At 49.1% G+C, this 22,863-nt stretch overlaps 12 protein-coding genes across 12 annotated transcripts; 4 read left to right on the top strand and 8 right to left on the bottom strand.

The window, feature by feature from the left end:
- Nucleotides 1-685: 685 nt before the first annotated feature.
- PHATR_10595 (predicted protein) lies at nucleotides 686-1,261 on the top strand (the record flags this gene model as incomplete). Its single annotated transcript, XM_002186456.1, has 1 exon — nucleotides 686-1,261. A coding segment is annotated over one exon (576 nt), but the record flags the coding sequence as incomplete, so codon positions are not given.
- Nucleotides 1,262-1,641: 380 nt separating this feature from the next.
- Nucleotides 1,642-2,588, bottom strand: PHATR_18769 (predicted protein; the record flags this gene model as incomplete). The annotated part of the gene is made up of 1 exon (XM_002186173.1): nucleotides 1,642-2,588. A coding segment is annotated over exon 1 (882 nt), but the record flags the coding sequence as incomplete, so codon positions are not given.
- A 1,520-nt stretch (nucleotides 2,589-4,108) lies between these two features.
- Nucleotides 4,109-4,633, top strand: PHATR_33555 (predicted protein; the record flags this gene model as incomplete). Its single annotated transcript, XM_002186455.1, has 1 exon — nucleotides 4,109-4,633. The coding sequence occupies one exon, from the start codon at nucleotides 4,109-4,111 to the stop codon at nucleotides 4,631-4,633; it is 525 nt and encodes a 174-aa protein (XP_002186491.1).
- An 83-nt stretch (nucleotides 4,634-4,716) lies between these two features.
- On the bottom strand, nucleotides 4,717-8,830 carry PHATR_44183 (predicted protein; the record flags this gene model as incomplete). Its single annotated transcript, XM_002186172.1, has 2 exons — nucleotides 4,717-6,502; nucleotides 6,587-8,830. 2 exons carry the CDS (start codon nucleotides 8,828-8,830, stop codon nucleotides 4,796-4,798), a joined length of 3,951 nt encoding a protein of 1,316 aa, XP_002186208.1. The 3' UTR covers nucleotides 4,717-4,795.
- A 486-nt stretch (nucleotides 8,831-9,316) lies between these two features.
- On the top strand, nucleotides 9,317-11,428 carry PHATR_44182 (predicted protein; the record flags this gene model as incomplete). The annotated part of the gene is given in 4 exon segments (XM_002186454.1): nucleotides 9,317-9,768; nucleotides 9,952-10,294; nucleotides 10,363-10,492; nucleotides 10,512-11,428. The coding sequence occupies 4 exon segments, from the start codon at nucleotides 9,317-9,319 to the stop codon at nucleotides 11,426-11,428; spliced, it is 1,842 nt and encodes a 613-aa protein (XP_002186490.1).
- A 274-nt stretch (nucleotides 11,429-11,702) lies between these two features.
- On the bottom strand, nucleotides 11,703-13,147 carry PHATR_44181 (predicted protein; the record flags this gene model as incomplete). The annotated part of the gene is made up of 1 exon (XM_002186171.1): nucleotides 11,703-13,147. The coding sequence occupies exon 1, from the start codon at nucleotides 13,125-13,127 to the stop codon at nucleotides 11,703-11,705; it is 1,425 nt and encodes a 474-aa protein (XP_002186207.1). The 5' UTR covers nucleotides 13,128-13,147.
- A 382-nt stretch (nucleotides 13,148-13,529) lies between these two features.
- PHATR_44180 (predicted protein) lies at nucleotides 13,530-14,760 on the top strand (the record flags this gene model as incomplete). Its single annotated transcript, XM_002186453.1, has 1 exon — nucleotides 13,530-14,760. The coding sequence occupies one exon, from the start codon at nucleotides 13,530-13,532 to the stop codon at nucleotides 14,532-14,534; it is 1,005 nt and encodes a 334-aa protein (XP_002186489.1). The 3' UTR covers nucleotides 14,535-14,760.
- Nucleotides 14,761-14,994: 234 nt separating this feature from the next.
- Nucleotides 14,995-15,703, bottom strand: Lhcf14 (fucoxanthin chlorophyll a/c protein, lhcf type). The gene has a single exon (XM_002186170.1). The coding sequence runs from the start codon at nucleotides 15,691-15,693 to the stop codon at nucleotides 15,106-15,108; it is 588 nt and encodes a 195-aa protein (XP_002186206.1). The 5' UTR covers nucleotides 15,694-15,703; the 3' UTR covers nucleotides 14,995-15,105.
- A 562-nt stretch (nucleotides 15,704-16,265) lies between these two features.
- On the bottom strand, nucleotides 16,266-17,563 carry PHATR_44178 (predicted protein; the record flags this gene model as incomplete). The annotated part of the gene is made up of 1 exon (XM_002186169.1): nucleotides 16,266-17,563. Exon 1 carries the CDS (start codon nucleotides 17,400-17,402, stop codon nucleotides 16,266-16,268), a length of 1,137 nt encoding a protein of 378 aa, XP_002186205.1. The 5' UTR covers nucleotides 17,403-17,563.
- A 644-nt stretch (nucleotides 17,564-18,207) lies between these two features.
- Nucleotides 18,208-20,320, bottom strand: PHATR_44177 (predicted protein). Its single transcript, XM_002186168.1, has 2 exons — nucleotides 19,948-20,320; nucleotides 18,208-19,853 (listed from the first exon to the last, which is right to left on the bottom strand). Exons 1-2 carry the CDS (start codon nucleotides 20,261-20,263, stop codon nucleotides 18,226-18,228), a joined length of 1,944 nt encoding a protein of 647 aa, XP_002186204.1. The 5' UTR covers nucleotides 20,264-20,320; the 3' UTR covers nucleotides 18,208-18,225.
- A 686-nt stretch (nucleotides 20,321-21,006) lies between these two features.
- PHATR_44176 (predicted protein) lies at nucleotides 21,007-21,771 on the bottom strand (the record flags this gene model as incomplete). Its single annotated transcript, XM_002186167.1, has 2 exons — nucleotides 21,007-21,675; nucleotides 21,766-21,771. 2 exons carry the CDS (start codon nucleotides 21,769-21,771, stop codon nucleotides 21,082-21,084), a joined length of 600 nt encoding a protein of 199 aa, XP_002186203.1. The 3' UTR covers nucleotides 21,007-21,081.
- On the bottom strand, nucleotides 21,748-22,692 carry PHATR_10546 (predicted protein; the record flags this gene model as incomplete). The annotated part of the gene is made up of 2 exons (XM_002186166.1): nucleotides 21,748-21,930; nucleotides 21,970-22,692. Coding segments are annotated over 2 exons (906 nt in total), but the record flags the coding sequence as incomplete, so codon positions are not given.
- Between the last annotated feature and the right edge of the window lie 171 nt (nucleotides 22,693-22,863).

Genomic DNA, 22,863 nt, shown 5'->3' with positions numbered 1-22,863 from the left:
TTAGATTGAACATTTGGTGTGAGAACGTTAGGCACAAAGGTGCAAACTAGGCAATGCAAAGGTGCGGTTGCGGACTGGGCAGACCAATCCATTCCAATTAGCCTCTTGCAGCTCCTGGACGCCGGCGAATTGTGGGGAAAGCGAACCGATCCAATCATTTACACTGTAAGATCATTGAGCCGGCCTTTATTTGTCGTCAATGACTGGCTGTGAGTGTGAAAAGCTGATAGAAGTGGTTCAAATATAGGAATACCGTGGTAGGTAGCTTTTGGATTGTAAAAAATTGTCTTTGGTATTTGAGTACTCTCTAGCTGCTGAAGCAAGTCTCAGGGACTAAACATGTATATAGATTTTGTCAAGCACGACGATAGAGAGTGAAAAGCTGTTCACTGTGAGGAGCGGTCTTTTTTTCCAAAGAAGGCGTGAGCGCTCTCTTTGTGTATGTCTTTTTCAAATTGGCTCTTATGAACATAAGCCTGTCGCAGCGGAGAGGCAATCTTGATCGTTCCTCACGATGATGCCAGTCTTTACAGATAAGGAGCTACAGGACGGCAGTGACATGCCCTCGATGTCGGTAATCAATCCATGCGGTCGGCAGCACGATCGTGGTATAGAGGGATCGTCCCCTTGCGCTTCCGTGACGGATTCGACAACTGACGACGACGAAATTGACGATCCGGAGCCCAGAACGAAGCTTGTTTTGCGTCCGATCCATCCCTCCGATCGCCAGGAAATTCAAACTTTACATGAAACATGGTTCCCGGTCCGGTATCAGGACGACTTTTACGAGGAGCTGGTCAATCATCGAATGGTCAATACAGGGAATTCCTTGTTCACCAGTTGCTGCGTCTTGCAGCATTCGGACTTGGAAGCGTGCGGGAAGGAAGAGATTGCTGCCTGCGTGGTTGGTGCTTTTGTAAACCGTACCAAGCTATCGGACGAATTGCAATCTTTGCTCATTTCAAACCCAGAGCGCTACACGCAACTATTTTACATTATGACTTTGGGTACGGTCACGCACTATCGGCAATCTGGTTTGGGTACCACCATGATACAACGATGCATCGAGGAAGTAGAACGACATCCCGAATGCGGTGTTCTATATCTTCATGTGATTACTTTTAACGAACCAGCCATTCGCTTTTACGAGAAACTTGGTTTCTACCGCGTTCAAGAAATACCCGACTACTACACAATTGACGATGTCAACCATAGCTGCTACCTGTATGCGCGATATTTTAATGGTATGCAAAAATGTTGTGTGTACTATTCGGAATACGAGTATTCCCAGAGGTCTCTCACACTGACACCAACTCCTTTTCGTATAGGAAACCGAGGTCACTTACATATTTATAAGGTGTTTTCTAGAGCATTGTCAATAATATGGAACCGCATCAAAATTCCGCTGGCAATTCTCTTGGATGTTAATGACCACGGAGACCCTTAGAAGCACTTTTAAAAAAAGGATTTTATCCTCGTCATTAGCAAGCTATGTCAACTGATTGGTGCACAAAAGGTGTTTTGGATAGATGCAATGAGTTACAATGCATAATTGTACACCTTGTTTTCATTCAAAAAATCTGAGAGTGCCTCGTCTGCCGATTTGATCACCAACCCGGCTTCCACTTCTCTCGTAATGCAGTCCAACGCAATTTTCTGTCCTTTTCCTACCGTCAAGGCCGCGACGCACAAATTGGCAACGTCGGCTCTACTAATCGAGCGTTTTTTGTTTTCCAGGAGCTTGTCGTCCACATCCAATACGAATTCCTCGCCCCCTGCAGGTTTGTCCACCAATCCACCTGGATGAAGAACAGTGTAAAATAACCCTGATTCGACCAGGTAACGCTCTGCCTTGCGCTTCCAAAGGAGTATATCACCATTTCCACTACCGTCAGGATTCTTACCGACAGAGTTCAAAAAGTTGGACGGATCCGTGCCGCCCATAGAACTGACCACTACAACTTGCTTCATACCGAGTTTTTTGGCGAGATCAATTTGCGCAACCTGACCTTCGTAGTCGACCTTTTCAGGGTACTGTCCATTCTGCCAGACAAACTTCATGGACCGAAAGTCCACGGCTTTTTTGCCGCGCAGGAGATTGAACGGAATCTTCAAAAACTGCTTCAACAAAGAAACTTTGCTAATTTTGGGAACCGCGGACGTACAAATCACCATCGCTTCACAGCCTTCTTGTCCCGGTGGAGGCGTGACGTTCAAATCTTTGGTAACATCACAAACAACAATCTGATCGAGACGGGTAGCTGGTATTCGTTTGCGCAAGACCTTCGCGCTCTTTTCCGATCGCACCAGCGCTTTGGGTTCAAATTCGGGATTGTTCAAGAGCGCCTCAAACACGAGTTGACCGGTTCGGCCGGATGCACCAGTAACCAGAACTCGCGAGGGGCCGCCGCCAACGGCACTGCTCAAAGCCGTTGTACAACTGACGGTCCAGCAAAACGCCGCACAGAGCCAAAACCAAACCGGCCGTCGGCCGGGAGACGGACGCCTTACAATCAGAGTCATACTTTCTAGCGACAATGGAGAGATTTTCCTCGTACCAACGGAGTGCAAGGACACGGGAAGTTCCTTGATCCTCGGTTGTTGTGTGGAGCTGGAGAAGGGGAGACGAGCGCGTCTGTGTGGCGTTTGGGTCTGCGCTAGCTCTCAGCGTATTTCGGTCGTTTCCCGTTTTCTTTCTCGATCCAATCGAACATGGGCTTCAACACGCGCTGCGTGTGGACTGTAGCACGGAACGCTATCTGTTGGACTCGTGATCCAACTGACGTCACCCAACAATAAAAAAGTTGGGTGCCGCGGAATAATCCAGTCATGAAACCTCCCAAAACGCCAATGCGTCCAACGTCTCGAACGGATGAACGGATTGTGTGGCTTCTTCCGGCTTTGTTTCAGGATGCCGACCTTTCGATTCTTCCAATTGTCAAGCTTAAATCTTCCTTTGATCAAGACCTTCATTCTACCCAAATGTGAGTTTCACGCGGAGCCATGAACACCAATCATCGGGTTTCAGTAGGGAGCCGGTATTCACACAAAAGACACTCCCCAATCTAGCGGTTGCCGACAGGACGCGCTAATTCTCTGGTTCTCTGTGGCTTTTTTCCTTTAATGCCCTTTATGCTTTGGGCAGAATCTACATACTCGCGTGTCGAACTTCCGTTTCTTTCGAGTCAACCCTGGAGTTTCCGGCGTTCAGTGCCGTTGCTCCCTTTAAATGCTTCGCCAGCAAACCGCCGTACGAATCGTCAACCTCGGCATCTGGCTGTCCACACCAAGTTGTTGGTGATTAGAAAGGGGCGGATACATGGGAACATGTAAAAGAGCAAGTCGTCTTCAAATATGCATACAATCGTTTCGAATGTACAACAAAGCCGCATCAAACAAACGTGAAGGATTGCAAAATTGCTGGCCACTCGACGGTGAAAACCGGCTTTGCCTTTTCGGTATCATTAGAATACGAACATGCAGCCGTTGTCGGTCCTTACACAAGCCTGTATTCATCGCATCGAGGCCCCGGCAATTTCAAAGAATACTCATTGAAGAAAGTTGGCAAACAAAATGTCGATTTTATGCGACTTGGGCGAGACACACGACCATTGCGACGTTCCTAGACAAGGTATTTTGAATATAACTGCGAACGTTGATTCCATGCAATATCGGGAGGCTAGAATGGAAAGTGGAAACACCTACAAATTTATCTTGTGCGAAGCGAGTGTTTTATAAGAAGCATAAAGCCTTCTTGCTTAGGATCGTTTTCATATTTGCGATTTACTGTCAATCGACAATCTGTTCATACGGGGTCGTAAGACTCGTCTCGTTGACAGAGATGAATGCCTTATCCGATAAATTGATTTAACGCATGGCCTGCCACAGTGAAGCCGTGCTGAAGCCGTGTCAAGCTCGGCTCACTTCCTTACAATACTGTTCATAAAAACGCGCGGCGCGTTCATTCACGATTGGGCTAACGGTAAGACTGCCCAGGTCAGACCGCCCGAGTAGGATTCCCTGTCAAGTTTTTCCCGCAAGACTGATCTCAGCGAACATTATAGGCTTGTCGTTTGAAAATCGAGTGACAGTGAAAAATCTCACAAAAATGATGCAGCGCTTTCGGAAACACGCAAAGGGGGGTGTTCAGTCCAAGAACAACGAAGTCGAAGGGCATGTTGTGAGTAAGGACAAACAGCCAATCGAGCTCGGAATCCTTTCGTACGCCAACCTTACACCTGATGGGAAGCATGGGGATTTTGCTTCAGCGTTGAAGCAAAGCCAAACGTCTGGCAAACCGATCTTTGCCAATTTCGTGGAATGGCCGGGCTGTGCCGGTGTAGTGGATGCGGGAAAGTACATCTTTGCTGAACCCAGCATTGCACGCTTGATTCAAACACACTTTGTGCCGGTCGCGTTCAATACGTGGGATCGAAACGATTGTGGCTACAACCAGGCCATGAAGGCATGGGGAGGACCTTTGGCCCGTTCGGATTGGGGGTACGTTCGGATTATTGCTACAGATGGCAGGACGATTCTGGCATCCACCCCAGCTGTTACCGGGCGTAACTCCAAGCCACAAGTTCAGGCAGCGATTCGGGAAGCTTTACAGAAATTTGCCGAGCACGACTGAACACCCATCAAAGTGCACCCAGCGCAGGCCTTCCCCGAATGAATCTGCTGCGTTGTTTCACAGAAAATCGGCATTACCAACGTACATTCATCTAAGATCTAGATTAATTTCTTAAGAGCTCCCTTTCGGTATTTTTGTGAGAGGACGCTAACTTGCAGCAGATTATCTCATATAGGAGGAGCTCGTTTTCCTTCTTCGCGATTGTCCCTTTTTCTTCTTTACGGGGTGCGAGGGTACTGGCGAACTCGTGCTGGATTTGTCTTCGTCTGCTTCACGGGGCGACGGCATGAGGCTTAGGCGAATCTTTGGTAAGGGTTTCACTTCGATCAAAACAGAATCTTTCTCTGGCGACGGAGACGTCGAAATTTCCAATTTTGTCAATGTCGAGCCTTGCCCAGCCACGCGCTTGGCCGGATCTATCTCAGGAACTTGATGTAACAAGCTCGGTGTCGATGGGAGATCGTTAGGCCAAGTCAGGTTTGTATCTGGACTTTGACGCAGTAGACCTCGCGGCCCGCATTTCAACATGTCCTCAAAGGAAACCAAACCCGATTCTGTTGTGGAATTCTTTTTGGGAATTGACAATTCCTTTGAATCTACCTTGCCCTGTTCGCCGTTTGGGAGAGTTCGGGAGAAGGGACGCGGAATCTTGTTATCATTCGCATCGCTAGTATTGGATTCTACGGCCATGCTCTTCACTACGCTGATAAGACCAGCGATTAGCCCGCCGTCGGTGAGACCATATCGTGCTCTAATCTCATCAATTACCAACTCGAAAGCCTTGTGCACTGCGGCTTGATTTGACATGTCCTTTCCGACCGGGCGAATGTTGGCCAGAACACTAGCCTCGCACGATTTCTCACGATGTACACGAAAGTGAACCCGTATCTGTATAGAAAAGCCACGACGAGGGTTGCGCTCCGTCACGGTGAACGACAGTCTATTCGAATCGTCAGCTTCCACTGTGTGAGTCTCCGACAAGCGAACAAGTGATCCATATCGAGGACGATCAAATGAGATCGTTCGGTATGCTCCGGCCATACTCCCGGATACTATCAGCTGGTACTCCGAAGACTGCTGCTCCCGCTCACGCGAAGTAGAAGGAGGGAAACTCCAGCGTGTTCTGTCAATCCCACAGTCTCCCCTATCTTTTTCCCATTTCTTTATTGCCGGCGAAGCCGAATCCAACAGCAATACTCGACATAGCGTCAAAGGAGAAAGAAGACGCACGTCTTTTACAATTTCACGAACAAGTAGTTTGCCGTGTGTGTATTGTGGAACACCTTGCTCATTGTGGCGATGACTATTGGCTTCTATCATGGCGGCCGCTTGTCCACGCATATATTGTCGCCCCGGCACGTCACCCCATGTTTTGCGATCGAGTGGTCGATTACCAAGTATGGGATGGTTGACATGGGTCACGCTAGCTTCACCAACATCAGACGCGGCGTAACCTGACGACTTCTTGGAGGCCCTGGTTCCGGAAACATGGCTGGGGGGCGTTGACAAATCTTGATATCCGCGAGCGGCCGACGGTGAAACAGCACCGGCAGAAGTTCGCTCTCCAAACTTCGACATTGGAACACCTCCTCGAATTCCAAGACGAGTGGCTTCGCGTTCCAGCAGTAACTTAAGGCCACAAACCAACAATTCCGCCTCGCGAAAGTTGTTGGCTAAAAAGATCAGTGCCGTTCCCGAAACGTCCTGGATCGAGATAACTCGGAGATGCTCCATCTTATCTTCGCCTTTGAAGCGAACCGGAACCAGTGGCTCTTGCGATAGAGTTATAACGTCCGTTAAGGCTAAAGAATGTTTGTGCGATAGCTGTACGTTCCCTGTTCGAATGTGTCCAATGGTTGAGCTCACATCCTAAGAGAAACAAAGCAATTTTGTAAGGTACGAAAATGTCAGAATGTGGCTATTACGACTCGTTCCATCAAAATACGAACGTACCTTTATGCGCACGGCGGAATCTAACGTCACTTCTTCGGAGCCAACGGTACCGACATCACCATCAATTCCCGACCCGCGGCTGGGATCGTCTCGCTGAGCGCGCTGTGTACTGCTTTCATTGGATAGGAGACCTTCGCCGTCGCTCAATTTCGATACAAATCCTAGTCGCAACGATCCAGTCTCCGGAAGCATCAGCCACAACGTTCGTCGTTCTTTTCCAGTTCGTCCCGATCGCCCCTCCGAATCCGGAACCAAGCGTTGCACCGACACTCCACCATACAAAAAGTTCTTGAACTGTGTTTCAAATGTTTCGCACTCTTCGGCTTCTTCCTTATTCAAACTGGATAGAAATTTGAAAATTTTCTTGGACGACGGAGGCGGAGGCTTTTCTACTTGATTTACCAGTGTTGATTCGTTAAAGTACCACCCGTGGGCCGAGTCCTTCCGCAGGACTTGAGGTGGTCGCGGCAAGCAAGACATTTCGTGTGTGAACTCGACGCTATGCAATGCCGCATACAATTCCTCTGCTTCGGGCGGAGTCGAAACTTTTCCGGTTAATATATCGTTGGCCGTCACGTCCCGATTCGCGGCAAACTTGTAGGTGCGTCCGTTGATGTCGTCACGAACAAAAATGCGCGATCCTTCCAGTGACACTCCAATGTACAAACCTTGTGATTTGGCGTATGCCACTATGGGAGCAATGCCGAAACTGTGCGGTCTAGTTTCGTCTTCCCGGCTGTCGTTGTCGTTGTATTCATCCTCCTTCACCACGTCGGGGTTGCCGCAACCAACCCCCACGCTTGCTGCCCCATAAGCTTCTCGTCCGAGGCCGGCAAAGGCTGCTCCGACGTTCCCACCCACAGTGAAGGAGTCGCCCCGCCGGAAATGATCCAGTGCCTCGGTAGTTTGAAGAATGAATATGTATTCGGCACACTCGAGCCCGAATTGTAGTCCGAGTCCCATTCCAAAGGTACCAATCGCCGATGGGGCACTCCAAGTACCATCCGAGAGGCGTGCAATGACAATCCCGCTACCACCGTGTACCGACACACCCAGTACAATTTTACTGGCGCGGATAAAGGCGAGCCCAACAGCCTTTTGGATCATTCCTCGTATGGTAACGGCTTCCACGTCGTCCGTCCGGTCGACTAGTAAGGATTCGGCCGCCATGCGGGAACGCAAGAGGGCCAATTTTTGGGCGCGTTCCTTTTCGAAATCGTCCAGTGGAATGCCGTTGTTATCATCGTCGTTGGTGGTGTCGGCATGCGGTGGTGGGTATTGTGACGATCCCTGATTATGTATATTGTTGTGGTCATCGCTGCCGGTGCGGCTAGTGCTACTCAAATTAGCGACCACCACTTTGGGTGGAAGGATGCTGCCCCGTCCCAGCAACCAATCGGTTCCGTCGTGTACCAGTTCGTCCCAGGTATCCGGGAGGGGTGTTTCCATATCCGCGGTTGGTGCGAGTCGTTTGACCAAGGACGTGGCGAAATCGCATTCGTCATCGAGGCGCGAACTGGGGAAACCAAAATGTGCGGTTGTTTTGCTGCGCTGCCGAACGCGACGAAAACAAAAGACAACGGGTCGGGGAGCTTGTCCAGAAAAGGGCGAACTGGGTCGGCGGACGGTCCCGTTGGCCAAGGTAGTGGTGGTGATGTACCCATCTTCGGAGGTTTCCGTAGCGGACTCCATGGGAACACAAGCGTTGACGGAGGAGGGAATGGGAGGTCCACTCCAGGCAGAGCCGGTGGCGGCGAATTTGGATGCCGTGGTGGGGGACAAAAAGGGGGCCTGTGTGGGATCCATGGCTTCGGCCAGTAAGGCACGCAGTTCGTCGTAGGATATCCGGACACCTTGCTGTTCCATCCGCACTACGCAGCGGGTCGCGTGTTCCGTCGCCGTGGGTTCACCGTACGCCATCCAGGCTTGCGGAAAGACGGTGGCACACTGTACGGCGTCCTGGGGCATTACGCCGGCCCGAGCGGCGGGGGAATCTGGCGTGACGGTCTTGACGTAGGCGCGGCCGTTGATTTCGAGAAAGGTCATGCCGAGATCAAGACGTGCGACGTTGTTGGGGCGAACACTACTGCTACCACTATTGTTGCTGCGTGCTGGTAAGCTCTGGGGTTGCAACACCAACGTGAGTGTTGCTGATTTTCCCGCATCGTCTCCCAGAAACCAGTTGCTGTAAAAGTCCTTGTAGGCGTTGGATGCGTCCGCTTGGAACCGTGCCAAGAAGGACATGTGCACCGCGACGCCTCGTCGAGACGAACGCCAATCCGCACACACGAGTCAACTCTGTTAATGGGTGTATGTAATTACCTCTCCGGAATTGGAAGCGAATGATCCGTGTGTCCGTGTCGGGATAGTAGTGTTCACCTACGAAAGAGGAAAGAAAAGCTACTGGTCCTAGAGGAGAGAGTGAAGAGAATCATCTCTCGCATATTTGTACTGCGATACTGTCAGCACTTTCCCCCCGGAGATTCCACGAAGTGTGACTACCGCTTTTTCTGCCGGTAGGCCCGTGAAATTGTACTTTCCAGCGTGCCTGAGTCTCTAGCATAGCCCAGATGGGGGAACAGTACGACAGATCTTTGGTGCTAGCGACCCCCGGACTACCTAGCCATCTCGGGACACTTTGTTAGCTGGGGAGTCTACAAAACGAGGTCTCCCCACAGATAACCGTACTAACGGCGGTTGGGAACAAACGTACATAAATATTGGTCGAAGATGCGGATGAACAAGTTCCCAACGCATTTAGAGTTGTTAACAAGCGTTTCCGTTGAGATTTCGGCCTTTCGGGGAAATACCTATTTATATATTCTATTCCCCTATTTTCTATCAAACCGGATGTTCCCGGCGCGCGTGAGGACTCGGCCCAAACCGGGTTGCTTCCCACGGAAACGAGGCCAACTGGAGGGCGGGGTTCCGGAGTCGGGCGGCAGGTCACTGTCCTTCGATAGAAACGGAATGTGCAGACGAGCGGACGAGCAGACGAACCGAGCAACAACAAGACAAGCACAACCAAGTCGAGACCGCCCCGAACTATGGTACACACAGACAGTCAACCAACATAGGAAACGTGTCTCACCCAAGGACTGTTTCGAAACCGTACCCGAAACCAAATCGACTCCGACTTGCATTTTAGGCATTCTGGGAGGTCCTTGGCACGATTCTGTACGGTGTGTGCTTGTGTGCTCAAGCAAATTGAAGGTTGATTGTCACCGGTCAACAATCACTCCCTTGCTTTCTTTCCAAGCACCACGCCAGCGTACGGCCAATACCGACGATACACACACACACGACACTCGGGGAATTCGGACGTAAAATCGACGGTGAACAAACTGCCCTCTCGGTTTGGACAGACTTGGAGCGTACGCAACTCGCGACCCCGCACACCCCCCCCCGCCGCAAAAAACAGGGAAAATCAGTATGCCGGCACGGCGACGACCGAGCAAAAAAGCCTCTTCTTGTTTAGACAATTACAACGACGATCAACAGCGACGTATGGCGGCCCGACCGGATGGGTCCCATAGACGATGGAACAAACGCAATATTGCCTACGGGGCGGCTCTGATTGCCACGTTGTTGATCGTTGCCGTCGTTCTCCTTGCGGTGCTCTTGCCCGACACGAATCACGACAGCAACACTGGTAGTACTACTACTACGACGACGACGACTACCAACGATGCTTCCACAGCTGCTCCGGTACGTACCAATCATACGGAACACGGTAGAGACGACGACAACAACGAACATAGTAATAACAACAACAGCGGTGGCTTCCAAATATCTTCGGTGCCGACGCAGCAATCCAGTGCCCAATCCTCTCAGGGGACGGCGGAACCTTTGTCCTCCGCGCCCTCCACAACGACCCCCACTGCCAGCCCCTCGCTGCGACCGTCGGTGCGTCTTTCGGCCACAGCCAGGAACAAGCACTCGACCGGAAACTACCGTGTCCATAACCAGCAAACACGGACCATGTACTCACTGCTTGTTTTTCTCTCTTTCCTTTTCGCCTACACTTGCATACAGACAAAGCCGCCACCACGACGGAACATTACGACCATGGGAACGTTCGAATTGTTGGAAACGGTTCCGCACGACGCCAACGCTTTTACACAAGGTTTGCAATCGGTACCGGATGATCGTACTACTACCGCCAGCACGACTAGTACGACCAGCAAAATGTACGAAAGTACCGGATTGTACGGAGCGTCGGACGTTCGGATCGTTGACGTTGCCACGGGGGGAGTTCTACTAAAGACGGAATTACAAAGTCAATTCTTCGGCGAAGGTCTTACCTACTACGTCGACAGTCTCGCCCAAGAAGGGCGTTTGGTTCAATTGACATGGAAAGAACAAACTGGCTTTGTCTACGACCCTACCACCTTGGTACAACTCTCCAACTTTACCTATAAAACTTCCAACACGGAAGGATGGGGCATTACCTACCGGGCTGACCAAAACATTTTTTACGTCACGGACGGGTCGACCTTTGTCCACACCTGGAACGTGGAATTTCAAGAAATCGCCAAGGTGCCCGTGACGATGCAAAATACGGCAACATCCAACCCCTCTACACTCAATCTCATCAACGAATTGGAATGGGATGTGAATTCGCGGACCTTGCTCGCCAATGTTTGGATGCAGGATGTGCTAATACGGATTCAGCCCGAAACGGGTTTTGTCACGACCGTGTACGATTTAACCACGCTGTTTCTAAATCGACCAAACAGTGCCGATGTCCTCAATGGGATTGCCTTGACCGACGTACCCGACGAATTGTGGGTCACGGGAAAGCTATGGCCTAATATGTACCGCATTCGACTCATTGGGTGATCCGGTCAATGACACACTTTGGCAGAAGGGAGCGAGCATGTGAGACGCAGCCGGAGGAATGTAATACTTTGAATCAAAGAACTTTCAAGTAATGGCTTCCGATGGCTCCGATTGTTGCCGTTATTTTTCGAGATAGCTTACAACAAATGCAGCAATTGCAAATTTTCAGTTTAGATAGCAAAACAGTGACAGCAAACGCTTACGTCGAATGGACGCTGATAGGAATAAAGTGATTGATAGAAAATGCAAGCCCCTGACGAATACAATATCTTTGCTATGTCTGCGACTGCTCGTCCGCATCTGCGCCTTCTTCCTCCGGGTCGTCGATATCTTCCCGTTCTTCTCCGTTGTCTCCATTTTCATCAGCTCCATCACTAGATTGACCATCACTTTCGTCTTCCGCCTTGGCTAGTTCTTGTTTTTTCGAGCCCGCGTCTTGTTTCGTACCAATAGTGTCCTTCAATTGAGCTGAGGGCTTTCGCTTCTTTTCTTTTTTCCCTTCTTCCTTCCGGTCCGGCGATTTTCGAAATTGCTTCGGGAGTAACCATTTAATGTAGCGCCCCGTCGACGATGTGCGCTCATATTCTGCCTTGACCATGGCTTTGGTAATACTGGATTGGTACGATTTTGGTTCCAATTTGGTGGCCATCTGTTCCACCCACTTTCTAAAGGTATCTGAATCGGCAATCCAATCCATGACTTGACCCCGTGATACACCAGTCGGTGCGTCCTGAAGCTCGGGATCTTCAGCAGCCACCATAACGGCACGGAACGCCAATGTCGAACCAATCAGTTGGTGTCGTCGTTCCCATACACCCGAGTCGATGGCATGCGTCAGTTGATCGAGTAAATCCTGTGTACTGAGACTGTCCAGTTCCGCCTGTAACGTGGTCGAGCTGGATTTTTGGACGGAGGTTGAAGATGCAGTGGAAGCATTCACGGCAATTGGTTTCGTTCGTTTAGGGGACGAAGACTTACTCGAGTCGTCGCTGCTGCGTTTGCGCTTTTTGCCAATCTGCATAGTAGCGGTGGACCGAGTGACTGGCAAGAAGAAATAGAGACAGTAGTTTGCAATCCTCAAGGCGGACCCAGAAGTGAGCAAGGCCGTTTCTCCTTGTTCCACTTTGTACCCGTTGACGAAAATGCGATTCTTTCCCAGACAAGTGATCGTGTAAAAGCCTTGTTCGTCTAATTCCTCGTCGTTCGGATTGACGAAATCATCTTTGACAAGTTTGTTGGGCTGGTACGTGAATTCGTTGGGTTTGGCTTGGAGCTGCCCTAGCGTTCCAGAAACTACGCGATAGTCGATTCGACACTGTTGTCGGGATATGGCTTTCGCTTTGCCCAATCCCAGAAAGTTGGGTTCGGACGTCGCGTGTGTACGCCCCAGCGTTGCCGGTAAGCGTGTCACCGGTACGGAAAGCCGTTCCGGAGGAGAATCGTCTTTGGGATCTTGCAAGAAACCGTCGAGTAAGGCGTACGCCCGCTTCTTGCTCGACCCGCCCACTAGTATGCCTTGACTAGAGCTGTCATTGACACGCGATCCAATGGGCTTGGCCGAGTCACCTCCTTGGCCAGACTCATTTCGCGATGCCTCGGTATCGGCAGGGACGGTTTCGTCGTTGGTCGTCGTTGCCGCATTTTCGCTCTTCGTCTCGGATTGAACCGATTCGTTCATTGGCTGTTCCATCTCTGGCATTTGTAAGAATCAAGAGAGCGAGTACAAGAATCAAATTGAGATTACAGATAGTCAACAATACACCCATACCAAGGAATCGAAGACGGTCAAGGATCTACGCAACTGCCGGTATCTACTTGTACAGTACCAGTATGCTCTCTGGTCAAATGGATGCCAAAAATACCATTGAAAAATTGACAAGGACGAGCTATTTATAAGTGGTGTGTGTACTACGCTGTTTCCCATGTTTCTGCCACAATCATGCCCTATCAAATTACCGTATAAAAGAACATTCGAATTAAGGACGGTGAGTGCTTGACGATGGAATTCACAGTCGACCGCAACTTTAGATTCTTGTTAATGAGCAACGAACGATCCTGCGCATAGCCGATACACCGGTGTATTAATATCGCTCGACGTTCTATGTATAGTCTACCGACTTGGAACGAACTCGCCTTTCACTCCTCCTGGAAAGGGCTCCAAATGTTTTTCATCCTGGTCGGCGGCATCACTGCTTTCCATTGGACCACGCTATTTCTCGATAGGCACGCTTGGAGCCATAGATTGGCGGGGGCGTTTCATTTTTTCTGGCTCGCTTTTGGAAGTTCAACAATTGATCGGCAACGCAGCTCCACGGTTGCCTTCGCCTACGATATCGTGCTCGGTTGCTCGGGACTTTTGACCACGGTCACGGCCGCGCGCGATTTTCCGCATCGCTACGTCCGCAATGCTCCCGGTCAATCGGGGACTTTGTCGGAAAAAGCCATGGTGACTCAAGCGGAGATGATGGAACACTCATTCTACCAATTCTTGAATCTTTGGCAAGTCCTATACTTGAATGCGATTCGTTTCGTGTTGGACGATGCGGCGACGAATTTTCGGAACGAATCGGTGACGCTCGCCTTGCGTTTCTCCTTGTTATGGTTAGTGACGGCGCCATGGTGTGTGCGAGACCGATTTCCAGTGCACTCCTTTCGTCGAAACTGGCAACAAACCCCCAGTGCGAAGTGTACCGTATCGGAGACACTGATGTACAGAATCAAGAAAGCTCAGTATCTGGTTTACAAGCACGTCATTTTGCACGGTTTGAACTTGACCGTTGGTCTCTCTACAAACCGGCCGATCAACTCGTTCCTGACTACGCCTTGCTGGCGAATATTCTGGCTGTGTCTCAATACCGCCTACGTTATGGAATTTTTTCTACAGTCTTTGGTAAAGCGCAAAGTACTGTCACAGGCGTCCATGCTGACTTTGAATCGTATGCTCATGGTGGTATCGACTATCGCTGCCATGCAATCTGTTATAGGTATGGTTTGCTTGGAGCTTTGTGCTGTTTCATTGCTTTTGAATTTAGTAAACCGACACCAGGATGTAATCAATACGCTCGGAATTGGCATCGCGTTTGTGCTTTTGACGAACCAGACATGACCCACACATTGCAGCAAACGAGCGACAATAGAAAAACGGGATCGGCATGTTCTACCCGCTTGCAAATGGAATCACGACAACGGGATTATTGGTTGAGCGTACGTAATTTGTTTTGTTCAACGATTGCTCAAAGCCTCTATGATGCTAAATGATCGATACGAATGACTGGAATATTCAGACGGACGTGTTTCCTCAGAGAATTATTAAGGCACTGCCTGAAACTTCTATCTACATGCTTAGCATAGTGTTTTTTAAAAGTTCACAGTTGCAACCTGGAGCTGTGAAAGTGCCAGAAATTCTTGACCTTGAAGTTGAGTCAGGGAGCGAGGCAGGAATCTACTTCTGGTCATGTCATCGTCTGGAAGTTCAATAGAGGAGTGAATCTTCACCTCCAGATTGCAATACGCACACACTTTGCTCTTTTCCAATCTAATAATTGGTCACACGTTGTACAGAACAGAAAGGGCCGAAACAAACCAACCATGTCTACTAGAAATCGTTTTTAAGAGTTGATGAGGGATCCACTACTATGCGGCTCCACTTTTCTAGCGAGACATCCAAATTCAACATTTTAGTAAAGGAAGGGAAGACCGGTGATGAGGTTGTCCAAGCCATCAAATCCGGGTGAGACGTAGTTCTGGGAATCGTGACGGAGGAGTTCGAGGGTGGCGAGCATAGCAAGACGTCCATTCTGAAGTTCTTGGGTTTGACGCTTGGCCAAAGTATCGGCATCAAGGTCGGGCTTTCCGTATTCAAAGTCACCGAGTACACCCCAGTAGTCGACGGCACCGACCAAGAAGAAGATCTGGGCCCAGCCAAGGGCGGGAATGGCGCTCAAAGCAGCGACACCATTGGGCACATCAGCGAATTTCAAACCCGGGGCGATATCACCAGGAAAGCGGTAGAATTCTGGGACAACGTATCCGATGACACAAAGCATCGCGACGCGTCCGTGCTTGAGTTCGGCGGTACGGTACTGGTCGAAGGTCGCCATGTCCTTACCCTTGGACAAGCCGAAGGGATCGAAGAATCCAGTCGGCTGGATGACACCAGCTTCGTTCTCGAACGCCTTGAGGGCGCTGGAAGACGCTTGCTTGGAAGCAGGGGCGAAGGCGGCAGCGCCGGCGACGAGGGAGGCGATAAGGGCAAGCTTCATCATGGTTGGTTCAGGTGTGAAGATATGCGGCTGCAACACCGGTAGCTAGTTAGCTAGGTCACGCCAGAAGAGCTGTGGTAGCGCATGGTAGATCTTGTACCGCAGTTAGGTGGGCGTGCGTTCGAGGTCCAAAGATACACCTTCAATTTGATGGACGCGAAATATAGGGTTTAGGGTTCGGGGAAGTCCCGGCTTACTGTTCACTTTCAATGTCCGTCAGTGCAACGAAGACACGGACGCAGCATTTGGGTAACGTTTCGATCGAACAGTATATTAGGACCAGTTTATGTTCGTTGTTTTAACATAGCCGAAACGAGAGACTCTATGATACTGAAAAATTCATTTCATTAAAAAATACATTTGATTGGACAAAACTTATTTTTCGATTGCGTTTCACAATGACTCTCCCTTGAAAAGGTCGCTAAACGCTCATTTTTCATTTCAAGTCACAATCCCATCGCTGTTCGGCTTATATACAGTTGACCTAGCTAGAGGATTGCGAGAAGGACGTTTAATATGTTGTTGAATATATGCATGAAATGTAATTTCTGGACTTTCTTTTGCACAATCTATGATCATGGGCACTGCGTGATCTTCAAAAGTTCCCGATAAGCATCCGCGCTGAAAGGTCTTCGACACCATCCCTCTCGGACAAATACCTTTTGGAGCTGCCGATGCGGTGAGCTATCGACACGAGAAGTCTCGTAGTCTGAAATCTGAATCTCTATTCCCAGATCAGTGAAGTCACCCGCAAAGCGTGCGGCTCGAAAGTAGCCCCAAAGTATTGGGTGATAAAAATCAGGCTCCTCGATTCCACTGTCAGTCGCTTGAAGGGGTTGGACCCAAGTTTCATAGCCCGGATTGTAAAAGAAAGGCGCCGAGTATCTTACTTGATTGGGATTTGTAAGGACGCGGTGCGACGGCGCTTGATAGCGGCCGTTCGACCAAACTTGCGCCATGTCGCCTGTATTAATTGTCAACGCATTTGGTAGCGGATGAACCGTCGACCATTCGTCTGTCTCTCGCAGATAGACCTGTAGAGAATGACAATCATTGTCTTGCAGAAGCACTGTCAAGAAGCCAGCGTCATTGTGCGGACTGATACCCAGCGGACTATCGATGGAGTTGTTGTTTTCGTTGGGACACATAGGATAAAAATTTGTTCGAAGATACGATGTATGATGCGCTCGTAGATCCCGAACTAAAGCCTCGTCTCCGTGTGCTCCTAGTGCTCTTGCCATGAGCACGGCCAACCGATCCGAAAGCTTTTCACAAGCTTGGAAATACTCCACAAATGTATCCCGAAAATGTGGGAGGATCGCTGTTGACGGGAATTGGTTATATCCATCCAATCCAGCATTCAATGGATCTCGATCTGGCAGAGCCCAATCTCGAGAAAACGGCATACCCCCGTCCAGCGCTTCTTTCCAATCACGCCGTTGCTTGGTCAGCTCGTCGTCGAAAAATCCACGCGCGTTGTCGGCGCTGCGTTTCGAAGCCCTTTTATGTTTCAAATCCAAACCCTCAAAAAATTCTCGACACTGTTCGCGATACCTGTCAATTAAGTCTGCGTTGATTCCATGATTTACTACCTGAAAGAATCCGAATCTGGAACAGGCACCGTATATTTGATCTATTAATACTTTTTCTTCGGCTTCCAGATCGATGACCGGAACTTGTTCAATTGACGACAACCCATGCCCGGTATTCATGATTTTGACGTTACGTACGCTCGGTAGTAACCTTGCGTCTTCCGGAGATTTTTCGTTTTAAGATTGTATTTAATGTGAGGTGAAGTGTAGGCTAGGTATGATGAGAGCCTGCAGCGTTCAAGAGTAGCACCAGCCAGTGGTTGTACGATAGCATGCCATGGTCCTTGCACGAACAAAGTTTGTGGATTCGCTACTGTACCAGGCTTTCCCAAAATACTACGTGTAATATGAATCATTTTTTCGTTCTCTGACAAGCAGGGTCAGGTCTCAAATACGATGAACGGACACGCAGACAGGCTAACGCTATATTTTCAAGAATGTGCTGCGCTTTTCAAGCTGTCATTCCTGTGACGAGCCCGATCCGGAAGATTGGTAATCGTCAAACTATACAAGATATGTCAAATGTTTGCGCTATAGGACCTTAGAGTTAAATGTTAGGTATCATATTTTCCATTGCTGAGCACTGTCGTAGGATTGCATGTATCACAGCGCAAGACGCTACAGGATCTAAAAGCTCTATTTTCACTTCATGTCAGTGCAGCCCGCTGTATTCAGCGCTGTCTATGATTATACTGTCGGTTCTGATCAGCCTACTGGTCACCTTGACGGAGCAAACCCCAGCACAGGTGGTGGTTCAGGTGGCGGCTTTGAAGACGACCTGTGGCTGCGATAACGTCTCCGACGAGCGGGCTACTGTATAATCTAGTCGACTTTTCGATCGGAACATTTTTGTGCTTTTTATTGTGTTGTTGCTCACAGTGATTCCCTCACGAAAAATATCCAATTTATATGGTTTCTATTTGTTCAAAGATTTACAAAATTGTTATATTTTTATGATAAGCTCTTCTTCAGGTTGCTGATATTCTTTGCGAGTTTTGGAAAAGGGGCGACGAAATTTGTTGACTGTTTTTTTCTCCTCTGCGGTCTCTGCTTTGCCCTCACAAAAGAGTTCGAAATCTTTGACCGTAACCTTTCCTGTACCGGTGGCATCTGCAAAGGAATGGACGAATTCAGCGAGCGTTGTTTCACGATCATCGACGGAGTAATCCAAAAGCTCACTCATTGCAACCTGGATTTCTTCCACTGTGATCGTTCCGTCACCGTTCGAGTCCAAGATGTCAAAGCGCTCTTCCGGAGAACCACATTCTCCACCGTTGATGTCGCACTCTTCGTCAATCTCGTCAGAAATAGCATCCCACAACTTCCGCCAAAGGTTGCGCGCGAAATATCCCAGGAGCTCGGTCTGTACGTTGACGTAGGCACCCTGAGGAGGAATAAGTTCTTGATGTTCCAAGTAGTAAGCGGTCAAGGAAGGGCTTTGTCCGTTGGTCAAGTCGGCAATCTTCGTTGCGACGCGGTACACTCGATTGTGGTCAATCGGACGGCCTGCGACATGTGTCACGACCGGCGATTCACCGGAGTCGTCCTCTTGTATACCAATGTCATATTGAAACCATCCGGGAACTGGATCTCCGTTGTGCGTTTCGGCGATGCTCTTGCCCAGCAACCAACCGGGCATGTCGACGACAGCAACAACCTCGTCCGCTTTGACTTCGGCTTCTAGGGCTTCCATTGAAAAGAACGAGTCGCACTCATATTCGGCATTGCCGCGAATATTTCCACCCATCAACATGACGGCATCAACCTTATGTGCCTTGTGTCGGCGTGAAACGTTCAATGAGGACTTAAGGAGTGTACATATGTACTTGCCCATTGTACAGACACTCCCTCGTGCGTCATTCGACGATAAAGGTTCAAAATGGGAAGGAACTCTGGCGAGCTCGGTATTTTGAAGAGGAATGAGGGCGTCGTAGGCACGCTCATTCTCTTCAGCGCACTCTGGATCGGCTTCAAAATCTTGACACCGGACGAAACGATTCCGAATTGTGGGTTTATCGTTGTTATGATCGTTCCAACAAATCTCGACAACGGCGGCCTTAATTGCGTTCATTCCCGGCTTGATCAACCTCGTTCCTTCCACGACGTCATCTACCACGTGATGATCGTGGCCAGACAGAATGACTGGAAAATCAAACTCTTGACAAGTTTTGTAATCCTCGGGTGTATATAAATGTTGTAAAGGGACAACAATGTCACACTTTTCTTGTCTTTCAAGTATCTCCTTGTACTTTGCTAGAGCTTCCCAGGGGTTACTAATTGTTGCACCACCAAAGGGCCCTCCTTCAAAGTGACTGTACAGAGCTGGATCGTCGGAAAGTACAGCGGTCAATCCAACCTTGCGTTTATTTAATCCATCTTTCGAAGTCAATTCGATCACCTCGTACTCCTTTTGAGCGTCCATGGCATCATGATCAAGCATATTGCTGTTGATGACTGTCCCAGGAAAATTTCGAATGTGCTCGCACACGGTCTCGTGTTCAATGTCCGCTTCGTGATTGCCCCACGTAAGGATATCCAACGGTATATTGGCTAGAGCGTTCATCATACCAGCTTGAAGAGAGAAAACAGAATTGTGAGAAAACCGCTATTTCATATTGACGACGTCGTCTTGGCTCGACAAAACCAATCGCTCCGTTTCACATACCTCCTTTGTCGACTTTGGAAAGCAAATAAGGACTCAGAAAGTCACCCGTTAACATAGAAACAACGGTGGCTCCTTTCGATTGCTTTTTTGTTTCCTCTACCAATGTCTTGAAGTGCGCGAGATGCTCCAGAGTGTAGACATCAGTAATTTGGCAGATGATCAATCGGCATTCGCTGGAATCAATTGGTTCGACTACTTGTGGCGTCCCGCTATATCTTTCAGTGCTCTGACGGAGAAAAGGAATACGCGAAGTTGTAAAGGAATCCACTTTTAAACTTAAGAATAAGAAGGTAGCAAGATGCCAGGAGATCCTCATTGCTCGTAATTGTTGGCTTTTCGAAGAAAACGAAGAGTGATGTGTTTGTAAAAGCGCTATAGATGAAATTGTGAGTCTCCATGAAGATCGAATACGAATGCAATCTCATTGGGCCGCCAGGATGGAATCGGAATTTGAGGAAGGGACGGAATCGAACTCTTTCGTCTTTAAGTGGTTGCTATACGTCAGCACGATCTATGCCCCACCTCCACGTCGACTTTTCCGGCTGTTGAAATTCTTGATTCCGATCCAATGATCCGTTTGCAGAATTCTGATGGTTTCGAAAAGAAGTTCCTGGCGAGACCAGGAAACCAACTACCTCTAAGACACGCGTTTGTTAAAATCTCGACCTCTCTCTGTTTTTTCCACGTAGAACAACAGTCGGTCTACTCCTGATAACCTTCTCTTTTACATGTGACTAAAATAAAATTAGTGGGCATTTGCTTCTATCCTCTAAAAAAGTGATTTTGCATGATCAACTTCGACTAACTCATCCTTCTTTCTTGCTGATTCGTTCCCATGTTGAACATATCTTGCTTCTTTACGTACAAAATTGTTTTCCTAAACGTGTATTTTGAATCTTATGCTTGTGAATAGTTTCTCTCTCCACGTCAGTCAGACGTGCGCCTCAAATCAGTCCGAAGTACGGACACATGACTGACCGTCATATCATGACACCGTTTAGATGGCAGATCGCACCAATTGTAAGCGACCCTTGTTGAAAGATGGTTCTATGAGAGTTTTATCAGCAAAAGCAGTAGAAAATCCTAAATTTGATAGCTTAAATTTAGCTATCAATTATAATATAGAGCTCAATCTCACAAATTCTTCGACAAAGTTGAACGATTTTCAAGGAGAAAGCTGCGAAGTTTAGCAAGCGATCGTCCGCGATGGCTAATCGCATTTTTGGTGGGTTTATCCATCTCCGCATACGTCTTTCCGTCGCTTTCGTCGGCTTCGAATATTGGATCCCACCCAAAATCTAGGAGGCCGCGAGGTGGTACAATACGACCATCGGTGCGGCCGTCAAAGACATGTACATCCTCATCGGGTCCTTTTGTAAAAGCGACGATGGTTTCAGCATAGGCAGATTTGTCGTCAAACCCTGTCAACATTGCATTTAGCCCATCGTGGCCACACTTTTCGAGGAACCATTTAATGTAAGGTCCAGGCATTCCATTCAGCGCATTGAAGCAGAGTGACGTGTCTTCGGTTAAACAAGGTCCTTTGATTTTAGAAGCTGCGATGCGGCACTTTTCGATGGCAATGTCGTACGGTTCACCCTGTAGCTCTGGTAGTTCGATATTTCGACTGCTCAACTCGAAGGGGAGTTCGCCTCCCGATTCCAAAATCTGTTTGACCTCTTCTAGCTTGTTCTTGTTACCCGTTACGAATGTCAAACGTGGCTTGATCTCTGCGCTGGCACTACAAGCCACATTTTTGACTTTGAGAGTTTCAGGTAATTCGCTAGCTGTAGGGTAGTTGGCGCCACGACGCCGCACCGACATGCTAGCCACACCGCATGCCTTGCCAGCAGCCTCCGTCAGGGATAAACCGGCCGAAAGATAAGTCGACAGTGCACCGCAAAAGGCATCGCCTGCTCCAATTGTGTCTTTAATAGGTTCGTTGCGCGCTGGCAGATCTCTTGGAGCGTCCACTAAAGTAACCTCCACATAATTGGAGTCTGTGTCTTTCTTGGCCACGACCATGGCTCCCCGAGCGCCTAGAGTTACAATGACTCCCATACCCATCCCTTTGTCGAGCAATTCTTTGGCTAGCGCTTCTTCGTCTTCGTCGGACAATTCATCTTTCCCGAGACATTTTCTCAATTCGGTCTCGTTGGGAATCAGAATATCTACATACGGGAAAAAATCATCCAGCGTGTAGCCTTCCGGGGCGGGTGCCGGGTTTAAAACCGTAATGGCGCCCAAATCTTTTGCAGTGCGGAGCGCCTGTAATGCGGCAGCAGGCTTGATCTCCAACTGCACTACAACAATGGCAGGCGGTTCGGGAAGGGCTCGCAGCGACTCTTCCACGTCGTTCGGAGAAAGCGCATAGTTAGCACCTGGTGTCACGATAATCATATTGTCCCCACTGTTGGTATCGACCACAATAGTAGCCGTTCCCGAGGCAGGACTATTTTTGCCTCTCAAAATGGTACGAGTTTCGTCCCAGGCAACGTTTACGCTAGCCAATTTGTCGAGGAGCGCTTCGCCAAATACATCGTCCCCTACGCGACAGATCATGGTAACAGGACTAATTCCGAGACTGCCCGCCGCGACGGCTTGGTTGGAACCTTTTCCTCCACACGAGGTTTCGAATTCTTGACCCATAACGGTCTCGCCCATGACTGGCACAGTGGGAGTGTAGGATGTCAAATCTTGGTTGGCGGATCCGACCACCACGACATGATTGCGATCTCCCGGCATGGTGAAGACAAGTGCACTTGTTCGTTTAGTAGTTGTAGCAATCAAGCAGAAATAAAATAAGAAAATCAATGCGTAGTGCAAAGAGCTCCTCAACATGAGTGGAGTCTGCGTACTGCTGGAATTTAGCGTTTTACTGTTAGCAGATCGGTGATTGCTTTTCGTGTTGCCTGC

The sequence above is a fragment of the Phaeodactylum tricornutum genome, chromosome 3 (genome assembly GCF_000150955.2).
Source record: "Phaeodactylum tricornutum CCAP 1055/1 chromosome 3, complete sequence".
NCBI lineage: Eukaryota > Bacillariophyta > Bacillariophyceae > Surirellales > Neidiaceae > Phaeodactylum > Phaeodactylum tricornutum.
Note: the sequence above shows the minus strand (reverse complement) of the source record. Positions and strands in the feature narration are given on the sequence as shown.

Bases quoted from the DNA above. Each gene is read 5' to 3' on its own strand.
- Lhcf14 (XM_002186170.1), bottom strand. From the start codon at position 15,693: ATGATGAAGCTTGCCCTTATCGCCTCCCTCGTCGCCGGCGCTGCCGCC.
- PHATR_44177 (XM_002186168.1), bottom strand. From the start codon at position 20,263: ATGAGGATCTCCTGGCATCTTGCTACCTTCTTATTCTTAAGTTTAAAA. The intron at 19,854-19,947 runs GTATGTGAAACG...TCTCTCTTCAAG, and splicing joins TTCCAAAGTCGACAAAGGAG to CTGGTATGATGAACGCTCTA.